General features: G+C 41.5%; 4 protein-coding genes across 7 annotated transcripts in view; 1 reads left to right on the plus strand and 3 right to left on the minus strand.

The window, feature by feature from the left end:
* Positions 1 to 661, minus strand: part of LOC134749944 (alpha-tocopherol transfer protein-like) — a 214942-nt gene extending 214281 nt beyond the window's left edge. For all 4 annotated transcript variants that reach the window (XR_010128529.1, XM_063684974.1, XM_063684975.1 and 1 more), the window contains exon 1: positions 261 to 661. Coding sequence is in view for 3 of the 4 variants with exons in the window: in XM_063684974.1 (XP_063541044.1) it covers positions 261 to 553 (293 nt within the window). In the remaining variant the exon portion in view is untranslated. The remainder of the gene's footprint in view (positions 1 to 260) is intronic.
* The window catches only part of LOC134749941 (retinol dehydrogenase 12-like), a 463382-nt gene that overhangs the window by 278770 nt on the left and 161596 nt on the right, over positions 1 to 23016 (minus strand). The window lies entirely within an intron of this gene.
* LOC134749923 (protein I'm not dead yet-like) lies at positions 917 to 22983 on the plus strand. Its single transcript, XM_063684942.1, has 15 exons — positions 917 to 1004; positions 1952 to 2080; positions 2294 to 2421; positions 6512 to 6626; positions 7385 to 7452; positions 7540 to 7604; positions 8826 to 8886; positions 10530 to 10652; positions 10886 to 10997; positions 11420 to 11511; positions 18902 to 18999; positions 19378 to 19476; positions 20349 to 20542; positions 21351 to 21488; positions 22848 to 22983. Exons 1-15 carry the CDS (start codon positions 957 to 959, stop codon positions 22935 to 22937), a joined length of 1560 nt encoding a protein of 519 aa, XP_063541012.1. The 5' UTR covers positions 917 to 956; the 3' UTR covers positions 22938 to 22983.
* LOC134749956 (zinc finger CCHC domain-containing protein 24-like) lies at positions 4741 to 9029 on the minus strand. The gene is made up of 3 exons (XM_063684993.1): positions 8806 to 9029; positions 5978 to 6130; positions 4741 to 5274 (listed from the first exon to the last, which is right to left on the minus strand). The coding sequence occupies exons 1-3, from the start codon at positions 8830 to 8832 to the stop codon at positions 5107 to 5109; spliced, it is 348 nt and encodes a 115-aa protein (XP_063541063.1). The 5' UTR covers positions 8833 to 9029; the 3' UTR covers positions 4741 to 5106.

The following is a 23016-nucleotide window of genomic DNA, read 5'->3' on the forward strand; positions in this document are numbered from 1 at the left end:
TTTTCAGAGATAGTGCTTTGTGTTTTACAAGCATTATAATGATTCACGGTTAGTTTCACTAGACTTATATGAGGGTAACTTAACTTTGACACCCACCCGCTATCTTCAGTTTACCCGTGAACAAGATGCATGTAACTACGTCGAAATATAGGAAGCTCAAAAACTATACAAAAGGTAATCACGGTCTATATCCCGGTCAATAAAACTATAGTTACAAGCATTATATTTTAAGGCACATGCATTATTTATTAGGTACTTACAGGGCTTCAGTTGAAGACTTCAGCTCATCCGAAAAAACTACACGGTTATCAAACATATCCGGCGAATTTTTCTTGTGTGCGTAATATTTCTCTATACATATTTTAGCCTTGTCCAAATTACCGTAGCAAGCGTTGTAAAACAACAGTAACTGCTGATCCGTGAGATCTTTCGGTACACATTTATTTATATCCAAAGTTAAAATCCATTCGCGCAAATGATCAATATCTGCCTGAGAAAATATGTCCATCAATGCCGTTGCCGCATCGTAGTCAAACTCCATTTTAAGCGACATGTTTTATGAATGGACACAGCACCGTTCGTAAATAAATACAATCGAATAATCAAACACAAAACGTACATCCAATCACTAAAACTGTAATTTGACAACTGATTAGTGATTGCGTGCGAATATTTCAAGGTTGCGCTGATTGCGCTGTGCGACTGACGTACAGCACATTGCCAGTTGAATGAATTTTCTACTATTTCTACTACGCTTAGTAGTAATTTGAAGCCACCTCGATTTTTTGTGGCAAATAAATTATTGTTAGTATTGTTACGAAGAAACTATATGAAAATGGATTTGGATACTTCGTAAGAATTATTTTCTCACATATATTATAAAATCTTTATTTATGTGTTACGAATAAGGCTGTAAAAACGATATTTTTCTGTTACAGAGAATCTAATCTTGTAATATGGACAAAGAAACATCGGATTTTCTTATTCTGCAAGTTATATTGGAGGTCTATAATCATTGTAATCACGCCAATCCTTCTTCTGCCGATTGCTTTTATTGGAGAAAACCAAGTTCGTATACGTAAGGGTGGTATTCCAGACGTGCATACTAGCGACATCTATTATAGAATAAATATTTGGTGCAGACAAAGATAGATATAACTCCGTAATAGATGGCTACAGTCTAAGGAAAAAACGTGCCTCGAAAATCACGAAAATTTGATTCTCGATCAGATGGCGCCACTAGTTTTGGCCTACACTCGTATAGAGGGCGTTGACTGTTTCGTTTGTTATTTATAATTTTAACGCATACCAGTGGAAGAACATGGGTCAAAATCATATAAAAATAATTAATGCAAATAAAAAAATCATTTATCCATATTTAAATACATTTTATCGTATTTTTATAAATATTTATTTTTAGTTTTAAAGTGTGTCGACAGATGGCAGTGAATTTACTGGGGGTTACAAAATTTACTATGACAGTACCGCTCTAATAAGTTACTCTATGGTGCAGATGGCGATAGGGTGAAGGGACGGGGGTTACATCGCAAAGTTATCGTGTGTTTTTGGCTCAGACGAACAATTGGAAATATGACAACTCTCAGCTCACTGTTAATTAATACCTACCTTGAAGTTGAACTTAAAGTGCAATTGGCGCAGGCACTAAACCTCAGTGGAAGCATAATAATGGCGATGTTAGGCCAGAATATCAAATTAAGTACATCGCCACAGTACCATCACAAACGGATTTCAAAATTTTAATAAGAATCGAAATCCCTTTACCAAAACCAAAGACTATAGACCAAACTATAGACATTCAGATTTTAAAATTTTGATCCGTGTTTGACAACCACGTATAATTCTTAATAATAGATGGCGCTGTATGTCAAAAAATCGATGCGATTTTATTCACAAGTTTTCGGTTCTGTGTTCTAATTATGTTTTATTACAGGCGTACCCCAGTTTCTTCGTGTTTTTGGTGACGAGTGTGTACTGGATAGCAGATGTGTTGCCACCAGCGGCCATCTCCCTCGTCCCATTGGCTTGTTACGGCGTTATGGGTACCGGGTACATCCAACAGGTTAGTCTTATTGTGCGACTAGTGAACGCAAGTTTGTGAACACAGAAAACTAAACTCGCCTCGCCACTCGTGACCTAAACAATTTCTTTGTCCAATGTGTATTTAGTCTCACATTTTGAGATGTAATGACATTGGACAGGTGGGAAACCACCCTAATAATAATGGCGAAGCGAATAACAAGACGAATTGCATTTAACGGCAAATAATCTACAGATATACATGTGCAACGAAGTCCTGGACTGCCTCGGCGTGATGATGCTGATGGCTGTGATAGAAAATAGCCAATTACACAAGAGGGCAGCACTGAGACTACTCATCACTATCGGGTGCTCACATTACAGGTGCCCACTACAGTCTTTATTGTTTACTTGTCTTTGTGCGCCTTTTAAGGCCACCCCACACTATAGCATCTCCCGAGTTTCGGCGTCTAATCAACTCTATGGCTGCTGCTCGACGCAACGTTGGCGCAACTGCGCAGCGACGCCATTTTCCATAGCGCTGACTAGACGCCGACGCTCAAAAGACGCTAGTGTAGGGTGGCCATAGGTATAACGTCATGACATCACCTTAAGAGGCTTAAAAGTGACGTATGAATGGTAACTATATTGTGGCTGCATTAAGTAACGTTGCGGCATTACTGCTGCGAACTTGACGCGGCCGCTCCCATTGTCAAATTTCTTGATAAGGTAATATGAAAATAAAAACTAAATCACATTTTTTTTTATTTTGAAAAATCAACAGAGTGGAATATTTTATATTATTTACCTACCTAACGTTACCTATAATGTAAAAGCGTATGAATGTTTTGTTTCATACGAAAAACATAATAAACAAATCTCTTAACTCTAGTAACACAGAAGTATAGTCTGGCAAGTCAAATTTGTTAGCAGAAAGAAGTGCCAAATTTGAGAAATGTAGGCACGATAGGGCGGCTCCTAAAAAAACTTTGTGCTCCTTTTTCTACAGACAAAAATTTTCCAAACTTTAGTATTAGTGACCAACCATGGCCACTAATACTAAATCACTAAACCACTTATAAAGGAATAACACTTATAATATAAGATAGGTACTAAATAAATTCTGGACTAGACAAACACAGCCATTGCACTCTTATTATATTAAAATAATACTTTTACGTTAGCGAAATTTTACAAAGATTTACTAATAATTATATTAGTTTAATTATTGCCAAATCAAATAAACGTAAATTAAATTAAGTAAATAAACCAAACAAAAACAGGTAGAATCCGTCTCAGATGCATCCCGCAAGGTCTAAAATGAGGAATCGGAATCACTATAGCTCCGAATCCGGAATAAAATCAGATAGTTCAATCATATTTGTCTCTTATTCTATAGTTTTCCAATTTGTTCCCTAACCATAGAAAATCCGGTTCTCAATTTCATACCGCGAGAGCTAAAATAGGTAACACAATGTTTGATTGAGGAATGTTTAAAACGCTGCCATTTTAACGTTAAACTTCTTATGAAAATATGACACCTTAACCCGGACGCTAAACGCTAACAACAAATAAGAAAACTCTTATATAGATGGTTAAGCAAATCTTGTCAGTAGAAAGCGCGAGATGCAAATTTTCTATGGGACGATAACCCTTCGCGCCTACATACTGACAAGATTTGCTTGACCAACTATATTCAATGAATAGGTACAAATATGTACTTGTTCTACAAAAGGCCATTCTCTGACTAACTAATGTCTAAAGCCATTTTATGTAAAAGCGTAACAGACTGCCGCACCGCACCGCGACCTTGGTGGGATGCGGTGCTGCGCACGTATCGATAGTGTGTAAGGTGGTCGCCGTACGTGCGATAAGGACGCTATTTTGACCGCACCAAGGTTGTCTGTACACTTGTATTTTACCCTGTACATATTGTACTGTATTAAAACTTTAAACTAAACTAAAAGCCATTACAGGGATCATTAAAAAAAATACAAATTCTGAATAAAGTTACGACCTATGCTGATCCTTTGGTCACAGGTCCAAGGATCGAAGTAAGCCGTTCTATATATATCTAGTAAAATACCCTGTTCATTCTATCAGTTTGTTCTTTTTCTTTACACAGTCAGATTTCTGTTATGTGACTGAAGTGATTTTTCGTGCTTCGATCCTAATCCGTTAGGGTCAAGGAGAAAACAGTGACTCGGAAAAAATAGCCGGGTACTTCACTCAACCTAATTCCAACATGAGAGAGACTATATTTGCTTCCCTACTAATACAACAGAAATATTCAGTAATCGAACAAATTCAAATAGACGAGCAATTGTTATTCTGACTGCACGTAAGGGTGCTTAGAGTGTATAGCGATATTTGGGCGACTGAGCCACTGTTCCTGCCTTGACCCTAAACAAAATAATTATTCTTTTAAGCAATGCGGTTGGCTACCGAAAGGACGGCTTCCTTATGAGTGAAAAGAAACTAACTAAAACAGTTAAGGCAAATAGAATCGATCAATTCAATCGATCGATCAAAGGCCGTAATGTGTTATAAAACGCATACGATTATCGGTGCCATTTAGAGAGGCCATTACAACAGTTTCACCATCTTAGGGTCGATTAAGGTCGCCCGAAAAAAAACCGAGTTAAGCTATAAGGAGTTATAACATCTATCCTTTGGGCCGGACATTTTCTGCTGTCTTGCTGCCAAGAACGACAAGGAAATAACATACTTAATGCCTTTCTTTCCCTCTCAGTAGAGAGTGTCCAGCTACAGGATGTTATAAACCCCAATCAGAATGAAAACCATGTTTTCGGTAGCTAACCGTACTGCTTAAAAAATAATGTCTTTACTTAACAGATTTATGCCGTTATTCATTCACGCGCGCGCTACGCCTCAATTTACCTAATCGTTAGTCTAAATACTCTTAATCGAACATTAGACTCATGTATTTGTAAGAAAGGGATAATACGTGAATTGAGGCTTGAAGTGCGTTTACGAATAAGGGGGTTAGGGTTTAAGCCCGAAAAATCATAATTCATAGTCCAACTATATTATAATTCCTTCCGGAATTTAGTGGCGTCTGCGTCGTCGGCGACGACCAGGAGCAGGTTCAACAGGTTCCGACAGTTCCGAGTCGCAGTAGCGCCCCAAACTACGGCATTTTTCGCACAACTCTTGGGGATGACGCTTCTTTTTGTCAATTTTCTTCCCCATATAGCCTGGTTTATTAAGTGGCATCTGTAATTAATAGGTACGTATAGAACACAGTCTTTAATCGCCCCATTTTTAAACAGAGCAAAGATTATACTTTGGAACATCGGTTCGGACGCTAGTGTATATCGATACACTAGCATCTTGTGAGCGTCGGTGTCTGGTTAGCGCTATGAAAATGGCGTCGCTGGGCAGTTGCGCCAACGTTGCGTCGAGCAGCAGCCATAGAGTTGACTAGACGACGACGCTCGGGAGACGCTAATAGCAAAGAGGATATAATAGGATAGAGAGGTACTGTCATAGTAAATTTTGTAGCCACAGTAAATTCACTGCCATCTATCGACACACTTTAAAACTAAAAATGAAGATTTATAAAAATACGATAAAATGTATTTAAATATGGATAAATGATTTTTTTTATTTGCATTATTTATAACATAACAAACGAAACCGTCAACGCCCTCTATACGAGAGTAGGCCAAAGGTAGTGGCGCCATCTGATCGAGAATCAAATTTTCGTGATTTTCGAGGCACGTTTATTCCTTAGACTGTATCCATCTATTACGGATTTATATCTATCTTTGCTAATAGTGTACTCTTTTTTACTAGACATTATATATGTCACTGTCTTAAATTGTAATTATATTATTTCCACCTAACAGTAACACAAAATAAAATATAAATACATATTTAATAAAATAATTTGATTTATTCCTATTTATCTACCTACCTGTATATGAGGATAAACGTTTATTTGGCACTTAGTGCAGTTTTGGCCGAAATTGGCCCACGAGTGGGATGACACCCACGTGCGGTTACAAGTGGGGCACTTGAACTGCCCAAAACACCGTTTCTTGCCTTGGTACGGCGTCAGGCACTCCACCTTCAGATTAAAAACGAATATTATTGTAATAAAAAAAGAACAAAATATATAAATATTTATCTACCTATTATATTTTTTATAATAGCCCAACCATATGGGCTTAATTAGTAAAAAACGATAAGTGCGAGTCGGTCTCGCCCACCGAGGCTTCCGTAGAAATTAAGTGTTGTTATAGCAGCAACAGAAATACATCATCAGTGAAAATTTCAACTGTCTAGCTATCACGGTTCATAAGATACAGCCTGGTGACAGACAGACGGACAGAGGAGTCTTAGTAATAGGGTCCTGTTTTTACCCCTAACCCTAAAAATTAACTGTCATAGTTAGGGACCATCATTTGACAAGCTATAAGCAGCTTCAATAATTGAATTTCTAATACAGGTTAAGTTTGGTGCTGTTCTTCAGTGCCATGTTCCTGTCAATGTGGGTGCCTAATACGGTGGCCTGCGGTCTTCTAATGCCTTTGGTCAAGGCTTTATTACAGGAACTTGAGAGGGTTAGCATTTTTGGTCTATTAAAAAGTACGCTGGCAGGACTAGCCCACCCCCATGTCATGATGTCACGCAAAATAGGCGCCAGTCGTCGAGTTGCGGAAAATCGCCCGAACTACAATACAATAAAATACAAGTACGCCGTAAGGTGGTATTAGTCCCTCCATTCTTTCTATACTGTAAGACTGTAACGTCCACTGTTACCGTGGGGGGGGGGGGGGGGGGGCTTGCTAAATAAAACGCAATGTAGTATTTACGTTTACCACCGGTACGTGTGCTACCCGCGCTGTCTACCCTCATACTGACTTACTGAGACGGCATTTATTTATGTATACATTACATATCTGATGAAATTAATTAACGCCCTACACTACTGTCTTCGTTTAAAATGGCGATGGGCTGGCCATGTATCACGCTACAACGATAAGCGATGGACAGCAGAAATAACTAGATGGAAAGGTCCCAGTGGAAAAAGACTACAAGCACAACCTACTAAGCGATGGAGCGATGACATCATAGCTACAGCTGGAAAAAAGTGGATAAACCAAGCGAAAGACAGAGAAAACTGGATAAAACTGGAGGAGACCTATACCCAGACAGGGGTTCCTATCCAAGAAGAAATGATGATGAAACAAATAAATATTAAAGCAAATAACCTGAGATGGGAAATGAAACGGCTTAATAATAATAAAAAAACATTACATATACTAACAGAGAATTTCATGGTAATTCTGAATATCAGTGTACAATTTGTTTGTTTCAGATAGGAATAGTCGATATGTATCAAACTATTGAAAAAACTGAACATAGATCTCATAAGCATGAATTGAGGTGAAGTTCCTTTTCTTTTTACATAAAGACCAAATACATTATAATATATACCAATCCACACTTAAACTATTTTCCTATTTATTTCAGTCATCCAAAGCCTACAGATTTTACTGTCTTTTACTTTTTGGGTATCGCATATTCTTGTTCGATAGGTAAGTAAAAACCATTTCATTTTTACCATCTAAATAAAATATAGGAAGTGCTTTGATTTTAGCAGCCTGTGTATGTGTATTTATGTACAGTCGCCATCAGATATATCTGAGCGGCCAAGGTGCTTACAAATATCTGAACACACCACTATCTATATTGTCAAGGCGTTAGAGTGCGGGTTCAGATATTTGTGAGCACCTTGACCGCTCCGATATATCTGATGGTGACTGTACAATGTTCGTTAGATAAAAAGCAACAATGGAGACCCCTTAAGTTTGGCATTTGTATTTACTTTTTACCTTTGGGCACTTTATTGAACATATTCATCTTCTAACACTTCGTAGTTGCACAAGTTGGTTACCTAAGTACAAAGCCGGGTTGGCCTAAAGCAAAGGGGGTGCAAAAAAAAGACTTAGAATTTTTTTAGTAGGTACAATAACATGTCTGTTCTGGCGCTCTGTTTGATCACGATCATCGCGGTCAACCTAACACACTCCTCCTCGCTTCGCTCGTCGTCGCACCTATCTTGTCTCTGTTACTTAAATTTACTGTTCCAAATGATTGATTTTTATTTGTCAAGTAGTGGATTCAACTTGCGGGTCAAATATCTCGGCCATTTTTGATTTTAGAGAAAAGTTTTTCCTACAAAACATGCTTATTTTAGCGTATTCTCTACGATAAAATAATAAAAAATAGGTGTCATAATAACATTACTCCGAAGTGATGTCGGCATGCTTTAGTCCAACCGATAAATCTGGAAGGCTAGGCTTGTAGCCAGATCTGATCCTAATTGTATGCAGTCATTGATATCCACTCCACGGTAAGGTCTGTAAGTGATTATATAGGCTAAAACTCAGGGGCGTAGCTAGATGATATGGCGCCCGGGGCGCGTAGTCACCAAATTTGCGCCCCCTGACGACTGACAAGTTTCCCTGCTGCTGCCTTTTGCCCATTTTGGCGCCCACCCTTGGATGGCGCCCGGGGTACTTGCCCCCTCTGCCTCCACCCCCCCTAGTTACGCCACTGCTAAGACTAAAGGCGTCCGCATACAATATCGTCAATATCATACATACATTTGTGTTAGGTCTCCTGGTTTACCGTTGTAACAGAAAGAGACACTAAAGCATAAAAGCGATAGTTGTTCCTAGGTATCCAAAAGCAGAATAAAAATATTTTTATTAAAATATTATATAAAATAAATACCTTTTTGTTTTGTTTCTTAGGCGGCATGGCGACTCTGCACGGTAGTCAGGCAAATCAAATATTCAAAGAATATAGCGAATTGTAAGTTAAACGTTAAATACAATACAATCACCGTCAACTATATTATTTATTCAAAGAGCATAAAATCACTATATTTATTCTTCAGTTTTTACACGATTGCCCACAAAAAGTGTTTTGTTTTTCAGTTTTGACTTGGTTTTGACTCAGAAATGACAGCATTTGACAGCATGTAGGTTGTGTTGTGAGAGCGGGACTTAACCGCGCATAGACAATCAACATACACATAGATAAAGAAGGCTTCTACAGTCTGGCATAAAAGAGAAGAAATTAAAAAGTGGCAACACTGTAGTGTCGTCCCTTTCAAATCAATCTAAGTAAAACGGAACGACACTACAGTGTCGCCACTTTTTAATTTCTACTCTTTTTTGCCAGACTGTACAGACCTCGCAACAAATGGCATGCGATTTTTGATAATTTCTGGCGAAGTATGTACAACGATATAATAATTTCAATCGATTTCAGACGTTATCGATAATTGCATGCAATTTTTCGTAGTAACATTGCCGTTCACTATAAGTTTTTTTTTTTTAAATCTTTATTAAAGAGCTTTTTCGAGTGAACGAATATGTCGCCCCCACTATAAGAAGTTGATGAGAAGGAACGAATTCGATCGATCGATCAAATACCGCACTGTAGAGTTAGACCAAAATAACTCTGCAGCGATTTTGATAGCACAGTGTTTTGACGTTGAAAATAACACGTGCACAGTCTGTGCTTTCAAAATCACTGCAAAGTTATCTTGGTCTATCAGTAATCACATCCAATATCTGTGTCGTTTGTAGGCTTGTAGGGCTCATAACTACTCATAACTTATATTATAAAGGGGTTTATAGAGTGACAGCATTTACTCAACTTAGCTTTATTTCGAAGGTTTATTTTTGGTTAGTGCTGCATCTCTGTCAGTGTTGCTATGTTCTCAGTGTTGCTATCATAAATTAGTATGGTTTCGGTTAGGTATTATGGTCGTAACAAACTATCGCACCGCACCAAGGACATTGTGCGACGCGCCTATAAGTAAGAGCGAGAAAGAGATATCGCTTTACTTATAGGCGCGTCGCACAATGACCTTGGTTCGGTGCGATGGTGTGTTACGTCCTTTATGTTTGCTTCACTTTTCAACATTCGAATACCTACGCGTACTCACGCTTTAGAATGAAATTTACACTAGGGTTACAATCCTTAACCCGCTCGCTCTAGACTACGCGGCGCGAAGCCGCGAACGCGAGTGTGGAGTCGATTTCGCTGATTAGCGAACTACTCTCCACACTCACGTTTGCGGCTTCGCGCCGCGATTCGCGCACGAGTGTGGAGGGCGCTTATGAAAAAAGATTCGGACGTACTTCAAACCACTTTCCACTCGATCGAAAAGGCCTCACACCGTACCAAGGTCGCGGTCCGGTACGCCCATCTGTTATAGTTGAACCAAACACTCGCTGCACACGAATGCGTAGAGTGCTCTCTGTCACATCTACCCGCCATAGGTAGGTGCATGTGTTTGAGCAGCAAGTGTTTGATTCAACTACTAGTATAGTATAGTGATTGTACAAGAATTAGGGCAAGAGCGACAGATATGAATAAACTGTCCGGAAGGCGCCGACGTCGTTTCTCGACTTTTCCTGTTTACTAATATCTTTACCTTGCAGGCTCTTCCCTAAACTAGGCAAGATCACATTCCCCCAGTTCATGCTGCTGACGCTACCAGGAGTGCTAGTCACGGAGACGCTGCTCTACATCTGGATGAACTCCTTCTTTTTGAAAATTTTTAGGTATAAATTATCTAAATTACTTTGTTTAAACAAGTTGCTACGTAACCAATTATTTGTTGTGATATAGTTTAGCCCAGTTTTCATAGGTTGGCCCAGGACTGTCTCATTTCAAACATAGACAGAGAGAATCATACTGTCTTTGTCTTACGCTAGTACTCGCACCCAAAAAAAAAACCTGGTTCTTACTGACTGACTGGCTGATATGCTCTTATGTAGACCTGATGAAATTACAGGTCTAGCGACGTTGCGATCCCGACCGGGCTGACGGAGGAAGAAGCACGCTACATTAAGACCCTGCTGCGAAACCAGTACACCCAGCTGGGGAAGATCAAGTTCCATGATGTTGTAAGTCTCTACAAGTAGGGTCATACATGTTGCTAGGCAGATGGACCAAAATGCAGTGGCGTAACTAGGGGGGGGCACAGGGGGCGAGTGCCCCGGGCGCCATCCAAGGGGGGGGCGCCAAAATGGGCAAAAGGCAGCAGCAGGGAAACTTTTGTCAGTCGTCAGAGGGCGCAAATTTGGTGTCTGCCCCGGGCGTCATATCCTCTAGCTACGCCCCTGCCAAAATGTTAACGGAATGGTAGCCGCGTTCGGATGAAAGGACTGGCTGGCGTTGGGTGGAAGATACTCGGTGGATTGCGGGTAATTTTTGGTCCAGAAGGATAAGTTTTGGATAAGATTAGCTCATGACAATTTCGTCAAAAATGTGTCCACAAAAATTATCAGGAGTATGCTCTAATGACCAATTTCATGTTTATCAACAGGTCGTAGCCACGTCTGTCCTGTTGACGGTGGCTCTGCAAATTTTTACAAGCTCCTCACGTCTCGACAGCGGACCGCAGAGAGATATTAACATGTAACTGCACTATGTCTACTAATATTGTAAATGCGATAGTGAACTGTCTGTCTGTTACCTTATCACGCCTACCTCGGAGATGAAATCGTGTATGGAGATAATGAGTCCCGGATAAGGACAAGGACACTTATATTATTTTTAATCCGGAAATCATCAAAAAGGCGGTGAAAAGGTGGGTAAAATTTGCTATGAAAGCGGTTTATTTAAATACTTGATGTAGGCGACGGAACTACAAACCTTTGTGCTGCACGCGTGCTGGCAGCCTGGCCGGTTCGGATGCCGCTGCCAGCGCGCGTCTTTTGTTTTTATGAATAGATAATTTTTCTTGCTGTCAATTGAGCGACATACAAATGTTTTCGTTGTGTATTTTTATGTTTTAAAAGCTTGTTGTTTGTAAATATTCTGTAAGTTTTCTTGTGTGATTGTGTAAATAAAGTGTAATATATACTGTACAGCCAAAGTTTTGCGCATTTTTCATTATCGGCGGCCCGACAACCTACAAAAGTGGTCAACTTCGAACCGGATCGATATGATTAGAACACCACCAGCCGCAGTGATGAAAACGCGTAATGCTGCGCGAAAAGAGCTGCAAGTACCAATATTACACAGTACATTTCACGTGGAAGATACAAGCAAACAACCGTCGCTGCGTAGCAAAAGTAAGTCTCTTTCTATGTCATCCTCCATTGAGACCAGACGTAAGCGGCTTGAACTAGAGGCAGAGAAACAAAAAGCCGCTATTCAGTTGCAGCTCATCGAGAAACAATTACAGGCCGACTTAGCCGAGTTAGATGAACAAAACAATAGTAGGCAACAGTCATATGCGGGCTCTATTAGCGATGTCAAAGACTGGCTCGACAAACACGAACCACCGCAGCAGGAACTACATGAGGAGCAGCAAGATCACACTTATGAAAATAACTCGGTCGAGCTGCGCCAGCCGGCGCTTGTCGCCGATACTCCTGCCGGTAATAAGTCGTCCGCGAGCGCACATGACAACGTAGCCACCGCCTCTGTAAGTAACATAGATAAACAAAATGACCGCCAGTCGGCGGTAGTCACTGCTGACAGTTTCGCGATACTAGCGAGCGCTATCAAAGACTTAGCCGTTGCCTCTGCTAATAATAAACCCAATGCAAGCCTACTTAGCAGAATTAGCACTTCGCGAGACCTACCTGTGTTCTCCGGAGACCCGATGGAGTGGCTACAGTTTAAACAGGCGTACATGGAGTCAACCGAGGTGTGCGGTTTCAGCCCAGCTGAGAACATGTGGAGGCTAAGGAAGTGTCTACGTGGTGCTGCAAAAGATGCTGTGTCAGCTCTTTTAATTAGTGCTTCCTCGCCCGACAAGCTCATTGCGACATTGGAACTACAATTCGGTAATGCTGACACTATTTTATTTAAATTGATGAACGATATAAAGAAACTTCGCCCAGTATCCCTCGATTATCACAGTGATATCGTTGCATTTTCTGTGAAAATACAAAACTTTACTGAAGCGATACGCGCAGTCGGCCGCGAACTATATATGCATGATGTGACTATTTCATCAATCGTACTGTCCAAACTTCCACCAGTGCTGATTTCAAAGTGGTCCGATTATAGTTTTGTACAGATAAAGGCAGGCATAAAAGCGCGATTGGAGATATTATCTGAGTTTCTTAGCCTAGAGGCGGAAAAGATATCGGCCACAGCGAACGCAAGTTTAATGTGCACTATGAATACACAACACAATAGCAACAAACATGTCACTCGGGCGCAAGCTGTACTAGTGCAAGCGGACAGCCAGATGAACCACAGTAACGTAAACTGTCAGTATTGTAAACTGTCTGCACATAAACTGACCGAGTGTAAGAAATTTAAGAAGGCGTTGCGTAAGGACCGTTGGCGATATGTTAAACGCTCTAATGTTTGCTTTAAGTGTTTGCAAGCTCGTCACGGGGCCGAATCCTGCTCCGCTCCCGTATGTAATATAGATAACTGCGGCGGCGAACATCATCAGTTGCTTCATTTTGTTGGCCGCAACAACGCTGATCCACCGAGCACGGACTCGACCGAAGCTTCGACGTCGGCGCCGGCTACTAGGCCTATCGTAGAGAACGTTAACTACGTGAAAACGACGGACACTAAAGTGTTTTTGAAGGTAGTGCCAATTAAAGTTTACGGTCCTAATGGCGTTTTCAGTGTAAATGCATTTATCGACGACGGATCTTCGGTAACGATGATTAGCCACGAGCTCGCCGACCGCGCAGGGTTGCGCGGGCGCCCTCAATCGATGCTCGTACGTGGTGCGTGGAAAGGTGACGACTCAGTGCATGACACTACAGTGTTTAATTTTGATATATCAAGTGAAAATGATGAAGTGTTTAGTATCAAGGCTCGTGGTGTAATAGATTTGGATTTGCCAGAACAAAATGTATCCCATATTAACCTAGAAAAGTATTCTCACCTTAGAGCACTAAAAAATAAGTTGTCACGAAATGTTGATATGAAGCCCGAAGTGTTAATAGGGCAAGATAACTGTCATATGTTTATTCCTTTAGAGGTATGTGTAGGTAAACGTTATGAGCCGTTAGCTACCCGAACACCCCTAGGTTGGTCCGTGCATGGCCCAGTGCGGGTTCCGCACATAGAAAGCTCAGCCGTGCAAGCACACACGACGCTGCTCTTGTCCGGCGCACCTGTGGTCGAATCAGAACTCGGCCTCCGCGAGTTGAACGAGGTGGTGAGGCGCTCTTTTAGTATAGAGGCTATGGGTGTAACAGGTAAGCCAAGGCAGAACAGCGACGACGTGTCCGCCCAAGCAAAACTTGAGCAAACTGCGACACTCATTAACGGTAGGTGGCAAGTAGGATTACCTTGGAAAGACGATAACTGCAAATTACCCGAAAGCTTTCCTATGGCTTTTAAAAGGCTACAAGGTGTAGAACGAAAAATGGCTGCAAATGAAGAGTTCGCTCAAAGGTATCGCGAGCGCGTTAGCCACTTACTTGATAATAACTTTGCTAGGGAAGTTAAGGAGCCGCACCCGACGCCAAAGACCTGGTACCTTCCTCATTTTGGGGTGGATAACCCAAACAAAAAGAAGCTCAGGCTCGTGTTTGACGCGGCCGCTAAATGTGAAGGTAAGTCACTTAATGATCACCTACTTACAGGGCCAGATTTACTTTCGTCTCTGTTCGGAATAATGCTTCGATTTCGTGAGAACAGAGTGGGAGTGACTGGAGACATAAAGGATATGTTTTTAAGGGTAAAGATTAGACCTGAAGACCAAAATGCTTTGCATTTTCTATGGAGAGGTACGCCTAATGAGCCCGTGAAAACATATTCTATGACTTCACTCATTTTTGGCGCCAATTGCGCACCTTTCATTGCGCAATTTATAAAAAATAAAAATGCGCTACGGTTTGAATCAACACATCCTTCAGCCGTCGCGGCTATTTGTGATCAGCACTATATGGATGACTACATACAAAGTCTACCGGACGAATCTACCGCAACTGATATGGTAAGGGATATAATTAATATTCACAAAGAGGGTGGGTTCGAAATTCGGAACTTTACGAGCAATAATTTGGATGTGTTGAAAAGTGTGCCTACTGAGGCTCTAGGCGATGCTGCTGTAAAATTCAAAATAGGTCAGCAGTACGCAGGCGAACGAACGCTCGGGCTCATTTGGTACCCAGGGACAGACGAACTAGGTTTCGACGTGTCGTTGAAGCGTGTGCCTCTTGATGTGTTAAAGGGTGAGCAAAGACCAACCAAAAGGCTAATGTTGAAAGTTATTATGTCAATATTCGACGTGTTTGGCTTTTTGGCACCTTTTACCATACAAGGTAAGATAATGCTTCAAGACACGTGGAAATCGCATGTCGGCTGGGATGACACCATTCCTGACGCCACATTCGATAAGTGGCGAAAGTGGCTCGAGCTGCTGCAGGTAATAAATAAAATACGAGTACCCAGATGTTATCACCAGGCAGGCAGCTTGGCAATGCAACGAGAGCTGGCCGCTACAAACGCTGCACCATCACCACTGTCGGAACCCAGCTCAAGTGCTGCTGCAACAAGTTGTGAGTATAATAATCTGCAGTTGCATACGTTTTGTGATGCGTCAACAAAAGCAATGGCTGCCGTGTCATACTGGCGATGGAATGACAAGTTTGGAAACATCTGTGTTGCGTTAGTGGCTAGCAAATGTCGAGTTTGTCCAGTCAAGGCATTGACAGTGCCAAGATATGAGTTACAAAGTGCTCTTTTAGCTGCCAGATTAGCAGATACACTGTTAAAAGAGCACAAACTTAAAGCAACGCGAAGATACTTTTGGAGTGATGCCACTACCGTGTTGCACTGGATAAAAAATGACACACGCAATTATAAGACTTTTGTTGCGAATAGATTGGGTGAAATCGACGAGCTTACACGTGCATCAGAGTGGAGGTACGTACCTACTAAATTAAATATTGCCGACACAGCTACACGTGAGGTCTACGATGAAACCATTTTTCAAAACGAATGGTTCAATGGTCCTACATTTTTGTACGGTGAAGAATCTACATGGCCGCAAGACTTAGTGGAACAAGATGTCAATGTTTCAAATCTAGAACGCGTAACATTGGTCCAAGAACCTGCTCAAAACTCACCGCTTCCGGATCCTCATCGTTTTTCGTCTTGGTTGCGGCTTAAGAGAGCTACTGCAGCGGTTCTTAAGTTTGTAAACAAGTGGAAAAAACTTACAAGTGAAGAGGACTGCGAAACAATGGAACGAGCGGAGCGTCTTATATTGAAACAATCTCAGCGAGAGTCTTTCGGCCAAGAGATTGTAGCAATAAAAGCAGGTAAGTGTATAGAACGCAGTAGCAGAATACGTACCTTATCACCATTTTTAGACGAGTTCGACGTGCTACGATGTGGTGGCCGAATTGACGCCGCACTCGATGTTGCACATGATGTAAAAAGACCAATCATCCTTGACGGTAAGCATCAAGTAGCGCGACTGTTAGCCAAACATTACCATGAAAAGGCTGCTCACGATCAACAGGAGACTGTAGTAAATGATCTCAAGCAGAAATATTGGATAGTGAAGCTGAGATCTACTGTCAAGTTCGTAGCTTCACGTTGCATGATATGCAAACTGAGGAAAGCCAAACCTGAAGTTCCCAGGATGGGAGACTTACCAGCTGCGCGTATGGCTCACCATCAGAAGAAAGCCGTTCAAGAACTGGATGATGAAGTTTTGAAAAGAGAAGCTGCGAACGAAGGAATCCAGTGGTCATTTATTCCACCCGCTAGTCCCCATTGGGGTGGGGCATGGGAACGACTGGTGCGCAGCGTAAAGACTTCACTAAAGGTAATTTTAAAAGAAAGAGCGCCCAAAGATGAAACTTTGAGCACTCTTATAGCCGAGGTAGAAAATATAGTGAACTGTAGACCCTTAACTCACGTATCTGTTGAACCTGGAAGTGATGAGGCTTTGACGCCAAATCATTTCCTGCTCGGTACGTCATCCAGCTTACCTGTATTAGGTTGTTTTGATGTGAATGACTTACATCTCCGGAAGCAATGGCGCAAGTCACAGCTTCTAGCAGATATGTTTTGGCAGCGCTGGGTCAGAGAGTACTTGCCGGTTTTGATACCACGGCAAAAATGGAATCAGGAACAGAGACCTCTGCAGGTAGGTGACCTGGTGCTGATAGTGGACCCTGGGGCTCGCCGAAACGTGTGGTTAAAAGGTGTGGTAAGTCAAGTATTCCCGGGTGCAGATGGTCGGGTGCGCATGGTTGAGCTGAAGACTAAGTCGGGAACGTTGAGGCGTTCAGCAACGCGCGTTGCACGAATTCCAATAGTAAATGAGTGCTGAGCCAGCACTGGGGTGGGGAGTGTAGGCGACGGAACTACAAACCTTTGTGCTGCACGCGTGCTGGCAGCCTGGCCGGTTCGGATGCCGCTGCCAGCGCGCGTCTTTTGTTTTTATGAATAGATAATTTTTCTTGCTGTCAATTGAGCGACATACAAATGTTTTCGTTGTGTATTTTTATGTTTTAAAAGCTTGTTGTTTGTAAATATTCTGTAAGTTTTCTTGTGTGATTGTGTAAATAAAGTGTAATATATACTGTACAGCCAAAGTTTTGCGCATTTTTCATTATCGGCGGCCCGACAACCTACACTTGATATAGGTACGCGTATGAAATCGTGAGTGTAGCTAGTAAGTATATTGTATAAACCTACCTCTCTTCCCATTTTTAAATCTAGCACTAGCAAAAAAGTCATCCGCCCAACCTCAAGAACTCTACATGCAAATAAATAGTGGAACGATATCAAAATAGAGAGCATTTACCTTTTCGTGGGACTTTTTTTTGCTGAAAGGTACAGGGAAATAACATATGCCTTTCTTTGTCCCTTTCAGCAGAAAAGATAGCAACATAGCAAGTTTAGTTTTATTTCATGATTAATTATCGCGGTAACCGAAGACAATATTAGTATCCGAAGACAATAGTAGCCAGCAACACAACCTTCCTAGGGTTTGAGATTGACACGTGCCTGGCTTGGAATCAGCATGTAGACAAGCTGTGCGGAAAATTGGGGAGCGCGTGCTTCGCACTGGGCCGGGTTGCGAGGTCGGTGTCCGCAGAGGCGGCGCGCACGTGCTACTTCGCCACGGTGCACTCGCTGCTGCAGTATGGAGCTGAGCTTTGGGGTCGCTGTGCAGAGTGGGAGCGGGTGTTCCGCCTCCAAAAACGCGCAGTCAGAATTATCGCTCGAGTACCCCACGATACCCACGCGAAGCCTCTGTTTATTAAGCTAGGTATATTAACACTGCCAGCAATAGTCATTCTGCATGTGGCTGTATATGTAAGAGTTCATCTGGCGGCATTTAAAACATTTAGAATGTTAAGCTCGTACGAAATGCGGAACGCAGATAAGATTGCGGGTATAAGCCGGACGTTGACCAAGTCATCTAAACTCACCCACGTCATGGGTCCCACTGTCTACAATAAGTTGCCTAAAAACATAATTAATGCTCCAAGCTTGGGCAGCTTTAAATTCCACCTAAAGCAGTGGCTTATCGAGCAATCGTTTTATAGCTATGACGAATTCATTGCGTGTAAGGCATAATGCTTACTATTATTATATGTTAATTCCACCATTTGCGGTATACATTATTATATTGACAATTATTATTAAAAACATTTAGTTAATTATTATTAATCAGAACTGTTTGTACCTAATAACTAGATCACTATTATTGGGAAATCACTATTATTAATTATTTATTATTGACGTGTAAATTGGTTTTATAAATAAATTATTATGATTATGATTATTCTCCTTTGTCAAAACGTTTGTATGCCTATGCTTTAAAAAAATATTGATATTGGGTTATTTCCAGGCACATCAAGGTATCAGCCCCAACTATCTTCTGTGTATTGCTCCTGTTCGTTATGCCATCAGACTTAGAATTTGTGAAGTTCTTCAAGAAACTCAACAGTAAGTCAAGTACAGTCTTCAGTGGTCAATCTCAGTGTGGACGAACCTTTAGAGAATGACGTAGTGAGTGTTGTGTGCAACCAGTCATTTGACAATTATACCGAAAACGATGGTAGTTTCTCACCTTCTCTGCTGCCGCCATCGCCCGCGACGAGTCGCGTTCAGGTCCGCCAACGCGAGCTCCCAATGATGCCACCGGTACGGAGTGAAATATCTCGAGCGATTTTCGACTTGAAATAAGCGAGTGACTCATTTTTAGGGTTCCGTACCTAAAGGGTAAAAACGGGACTGTAATGTCATAAATTAAAAACTTTTAACATAGCGACTACGAGAGAGACAAGAAATACGAGATAAAATGTGTCCCTGCCTTCTTTCCAGACGGAATGCATCGCCGTTTACCGACTGCGCCAAGTAAGGCGTGCCTAAATTGGACAACCGTACGAGAGAACATGATGTGGGGCGTTCTATTTACAGTAGGTTAGAATACTTCTATATTGTAATATGTTGGTCAAGCAAATCTTGCCAGTAGCAATGTAAAGCAAACTAAAGTAGGGCAACACTCAAAGAGCAGAATTGCGCTAATAAAAGCAGCAATGTACATCGAATACAGTCTAAGGAAAAAACGTAACCACAGTAAATTCACTGCCATCTATCGACACACTTTAAAACTAAAAATGAAGATTTATAAAAATACGATAAAATGTATTTAAATATGTATATATTTTTTTTATTTGCATTAATTATTTTTATGATTTTCACGCATGTTCTTTCACTGATATGCGTTAGAATTGTTAAATAACAAACGAAACCGTCAACGCCATCTATACGACAGTAGGCCAAAGCTAGTAGCGCCCTCTGAATGAGAATCAAATTTTCTTGATTTTCGAGGCACGTTTTTTCCTTAGACTGTATCCATCTATTACGGAGTATCTTTGGTGGCACTATTATGTACTCAGTATTGTATTGTATTGCTTCAAACGAGGGTTACAATGTGAAATGATAATTGAAACTTACTATACATTATACTATTATACTCTGATTGAAACATGTGATTATGAAATGCTCAGAATATGCTACTGAAAGAAAGTGTACGGAAACATGACACAACGTTAGATGAGGCAGGTTTTACCCAGGTAGCAAAGTGACGTCAGCGACGTACAAATGACGTGATTTATACGTCATAATGACGTAACGGACGTCATAATGACGTCTAAATGCTATCTGGGTACTGCTAGATGTTTCTTATTATTAGGTACCAACTTTGTTTTTTTTTTTTATAGAACCGCTCTTTATGCCTTACCTATTGATGATAGTTCTGAAGATAGTAGTAATTTTTCCTCAAACTGTAGGCGGCAGCTGCATGTCATTCGAAGCCCTAAAGCGCTCCAGAATGACAGCAGAATTCGGCAAGTTTCTACATCTTCTGCGCAACTGGCCAAGCCCTGTGTTGGCACTAGTAGTCATCCTATTCTGCAAGGTCCTCACGGAGTTTGCCAGCAACTCTTGTGTGGTCTATGCAGTGCTGCCAGAGATAGCAGGCTTGGTAAGTGCTGCGAGCTCCGTAAAGGCTTAAATAAGGTAAAAATAAGGTCCACAAGCGCTGAATCTGACTGTTGACCTATAATGTTTTCTGTGCCTGAGGGTTGAAGTCCAAAGCTGGAAGTTTATTTGTTGCTCATTAACACGACAATCGACAATTATTGGGATGAAACTTCCTACAGTTTCTTAAAGACTTTTAATTCCGCAATTAGACAGATTAAACATTTTTTACGCGTTATGGCATTATGGCGATGCGAGCAGGGTACGTGTCGCCAGGGGCCAGGGGCGTAGCTAGAGGATATTATGGCGCCCGGGCAGTCACCTAATTTGCACCCCCTGACGACTGACAAAAGTTTCCCTGCTGCTGCCTTTTGCCCATTTTGGCGCCCCCCCTTGGATGGCGCCCGGGGCACTTGCTCCCTCTTGCCCCCCCCCCCCCCCTAGTTACGCCACTGCCGTGTCGCAGCGCGGTTTTGAGCAAACGCTCGCAAGCCCATACAAGCCCTGAGCCGCGGTAAATTATTTCAAAACGAAGTAAACATGCCTTCTTGTGCCGTCATAACGTGCAGATTAAGAAGCCAGACATCAAATCTGTATAAAGGAGGTCCTTTCACCGGTAAGCGTAAGTGGAGGGGACCGAGCGGTGACACCGGTTCCTATACTAACTGCGCGCGATCGCCATTCTAACCTCTTTACTATGTTCTACGGAACGGTCAATGGCAGGGGCTGGTGCAAAAATAATAGGACTAGTTTGTAGTAGGTCCTCAATATCCAGGTGTTAAAAATGTAATGTAGCCATATTGGTGTTACAGAGCATCAGATCCTACACGCACCCCCACTACCTGATGCTGGCTGCGACCCTGGCCAGCTCCATGTCAGCCCACTTAGCACCGTCCACGCCGTGTCTAGCCATGGTCAGCCAGTACGTCCACATTTCTACGTGGAGGATGGTAAGCCTTTTCCCAGAAGGTTCGTTTTAGGGTTCCGTACCCAAAGGGTAAAAACGGGACCCTGTCCGGGACTGTCTCTGTTACCAGGCTGTATCTCATGAACCGTGATAGCTAGACAGTTGAAATTTTCACAGATGATGTATTCCTGTTGCCGCTATAACAACAAATGACCTCGGTCTCTTTAAAACAAGAGTGAATAGGCTGTTACTGAACCGGTGAGCTCCATCTTAGGCCGTGTCTTCACTTTCCATCAGGTGTGACTAGGGCCAATCGCCGATCAGTTTATAATAAAAATAAAAAATAAACTATAAACAGAATAAAATAAATATTTAAGTGGGGCTCCCATACAAAACAATCGTGATTTTTTTGCCGTTTTTTGCGTAATGGTATGGAAGCCTTTGTGCGCGAGTCCGACTCGGGTCTTGAGAAAACGTTGGCAGGGAATTCATTCCACACGGATGAGATACGAGTATACTCTTGAAAAGACTGGTAATTCAAAATTTGTATAGGAACTATAGGAGATTGATCTTTCGCACCTACATTTTTAAAATTTGGCGCCTTTTTCTACTGAAAAAGCTGGCTTGCTAGAGTATTGTGCCTTAGGTCATTGTGGATACGACATTATGTTTATAAGGGAAGACCGTTCACAAGATCTTTGTAATACCAAAGATAGATATAACTCCGTAATAGATAGATACAGTCTAAGGAAAAAACGTGCCTCGAAAATCACGAAAATTTGATTCTCGATCAGATGGCGCCACTAGTTTTGGCCTACACTCGTATAGAGGGCGTTGACTGTTTCGTTTGTTATTTATAATTTTAACGCATACCAGTGAAAGAACATGGGTCAAAATCATATAAAAATAATTAATGCAAATAAAAGAATCATTTATCCATATTTAAATACATTTTATCGTATTTTTATAAATATTTATTTTTAGTTTTAAAGTGTGTCGACAGATGGCAGTGAATTTACTGGGGTTACAAAATTTACTATGACAGTACCGCTCTAGTATAAGTTACTCTATGGTAATACACAATCTACACTTACAGAAGGTCGGTGGAGCAGGAGTGAAGTAGTTTCTTTCTTACTGTATCTGAGCGACGTACGTACGTATACGAGAGTTCATGCCCTAGACGGTATTCCCTGCAATCAGTATGCCGGTCTTTCCCACATTGAACTTATGTACTCGTACCTTTATTTGTGTTATATTCTATAAAAAGGGACCTTATTGCCGATGGCGCTTACGCCATTATTAACGATGCTCCGATATAAATACAATGCCTCGCGACGCTGTGCGGCGTAAGCGTCATCGACAATAAGGTCCCTTTTCATAGTAAAGGCCCTTATTTTTCCAGATGTCTGCCGGCGTGGGGCCCTCGGTCATCGCTGTCATCGTCACCTGGTTCACCGTCACTCTCTGGTCGAAGGTCATCATATTGGAGTAGACTAAGCTTATTTTGCACCCAGGCGCCTTTACACATGAAAAGTTGTCATTTTCTCTAAATACATTTCTAGGTCGATAAG

This window comes from Cydia strobilella, chromosome 19 (genome assembly GCF_947568885.1).
Source record: "Cydia strobilella chromosome 19, ilCydStro3.1, whole genome shotgun sequence".
Lineage (NCBI taxonomy): Eukaryota > Metazoa > Arthropoda > Insecta > Lepidoptera > Tortricidae > Cydia > Cydia strobilella.

Bases quoted from the DNA above. Each gene is read 5' to 3' on its own strand.
- LOC134749923 (XM_063684942.1), top strand. From the start codon at position 957: ATGGACAAAGAAACATCGGATTTTCTTATTCTGCAAGTTATATTGGAG. The intron at 6,627-7,384 runs GTTAGCATTTTT...TGTTTGTTTCAG, and splicing joins TATTACAGGAACTTGAGAGG to ATAGGAATAGTCGATATGTA. The intron at 21,489-22,847 runs GTAAGCCTTTTC...TTATTTTTCCAG, and splicing joins ACATTTCTACGTGGAGGATG to ATGTCTGCCGGCGTGGGGCC.
- LOC134749956 (XM_063684993.1), bottom strand. From the start codon at position 8,832: ATGCCGCCTAAGAAACAAAACAAAAAG. The intron at 6,131-8,805 runs GTATTTATTTTA...TTTAATCTGAAG, and splicing joins CTAAGAAACAAAACAAAAAG to GTGGAGTGCCTGACGCCGTA. The intron at 5,275-5,977 runs GTAGGTAGATAA...TATTAATTACAG, and splicing joins ACGTTTATCCTCATATACAG to ATGCCACTTAATAAACCAGG.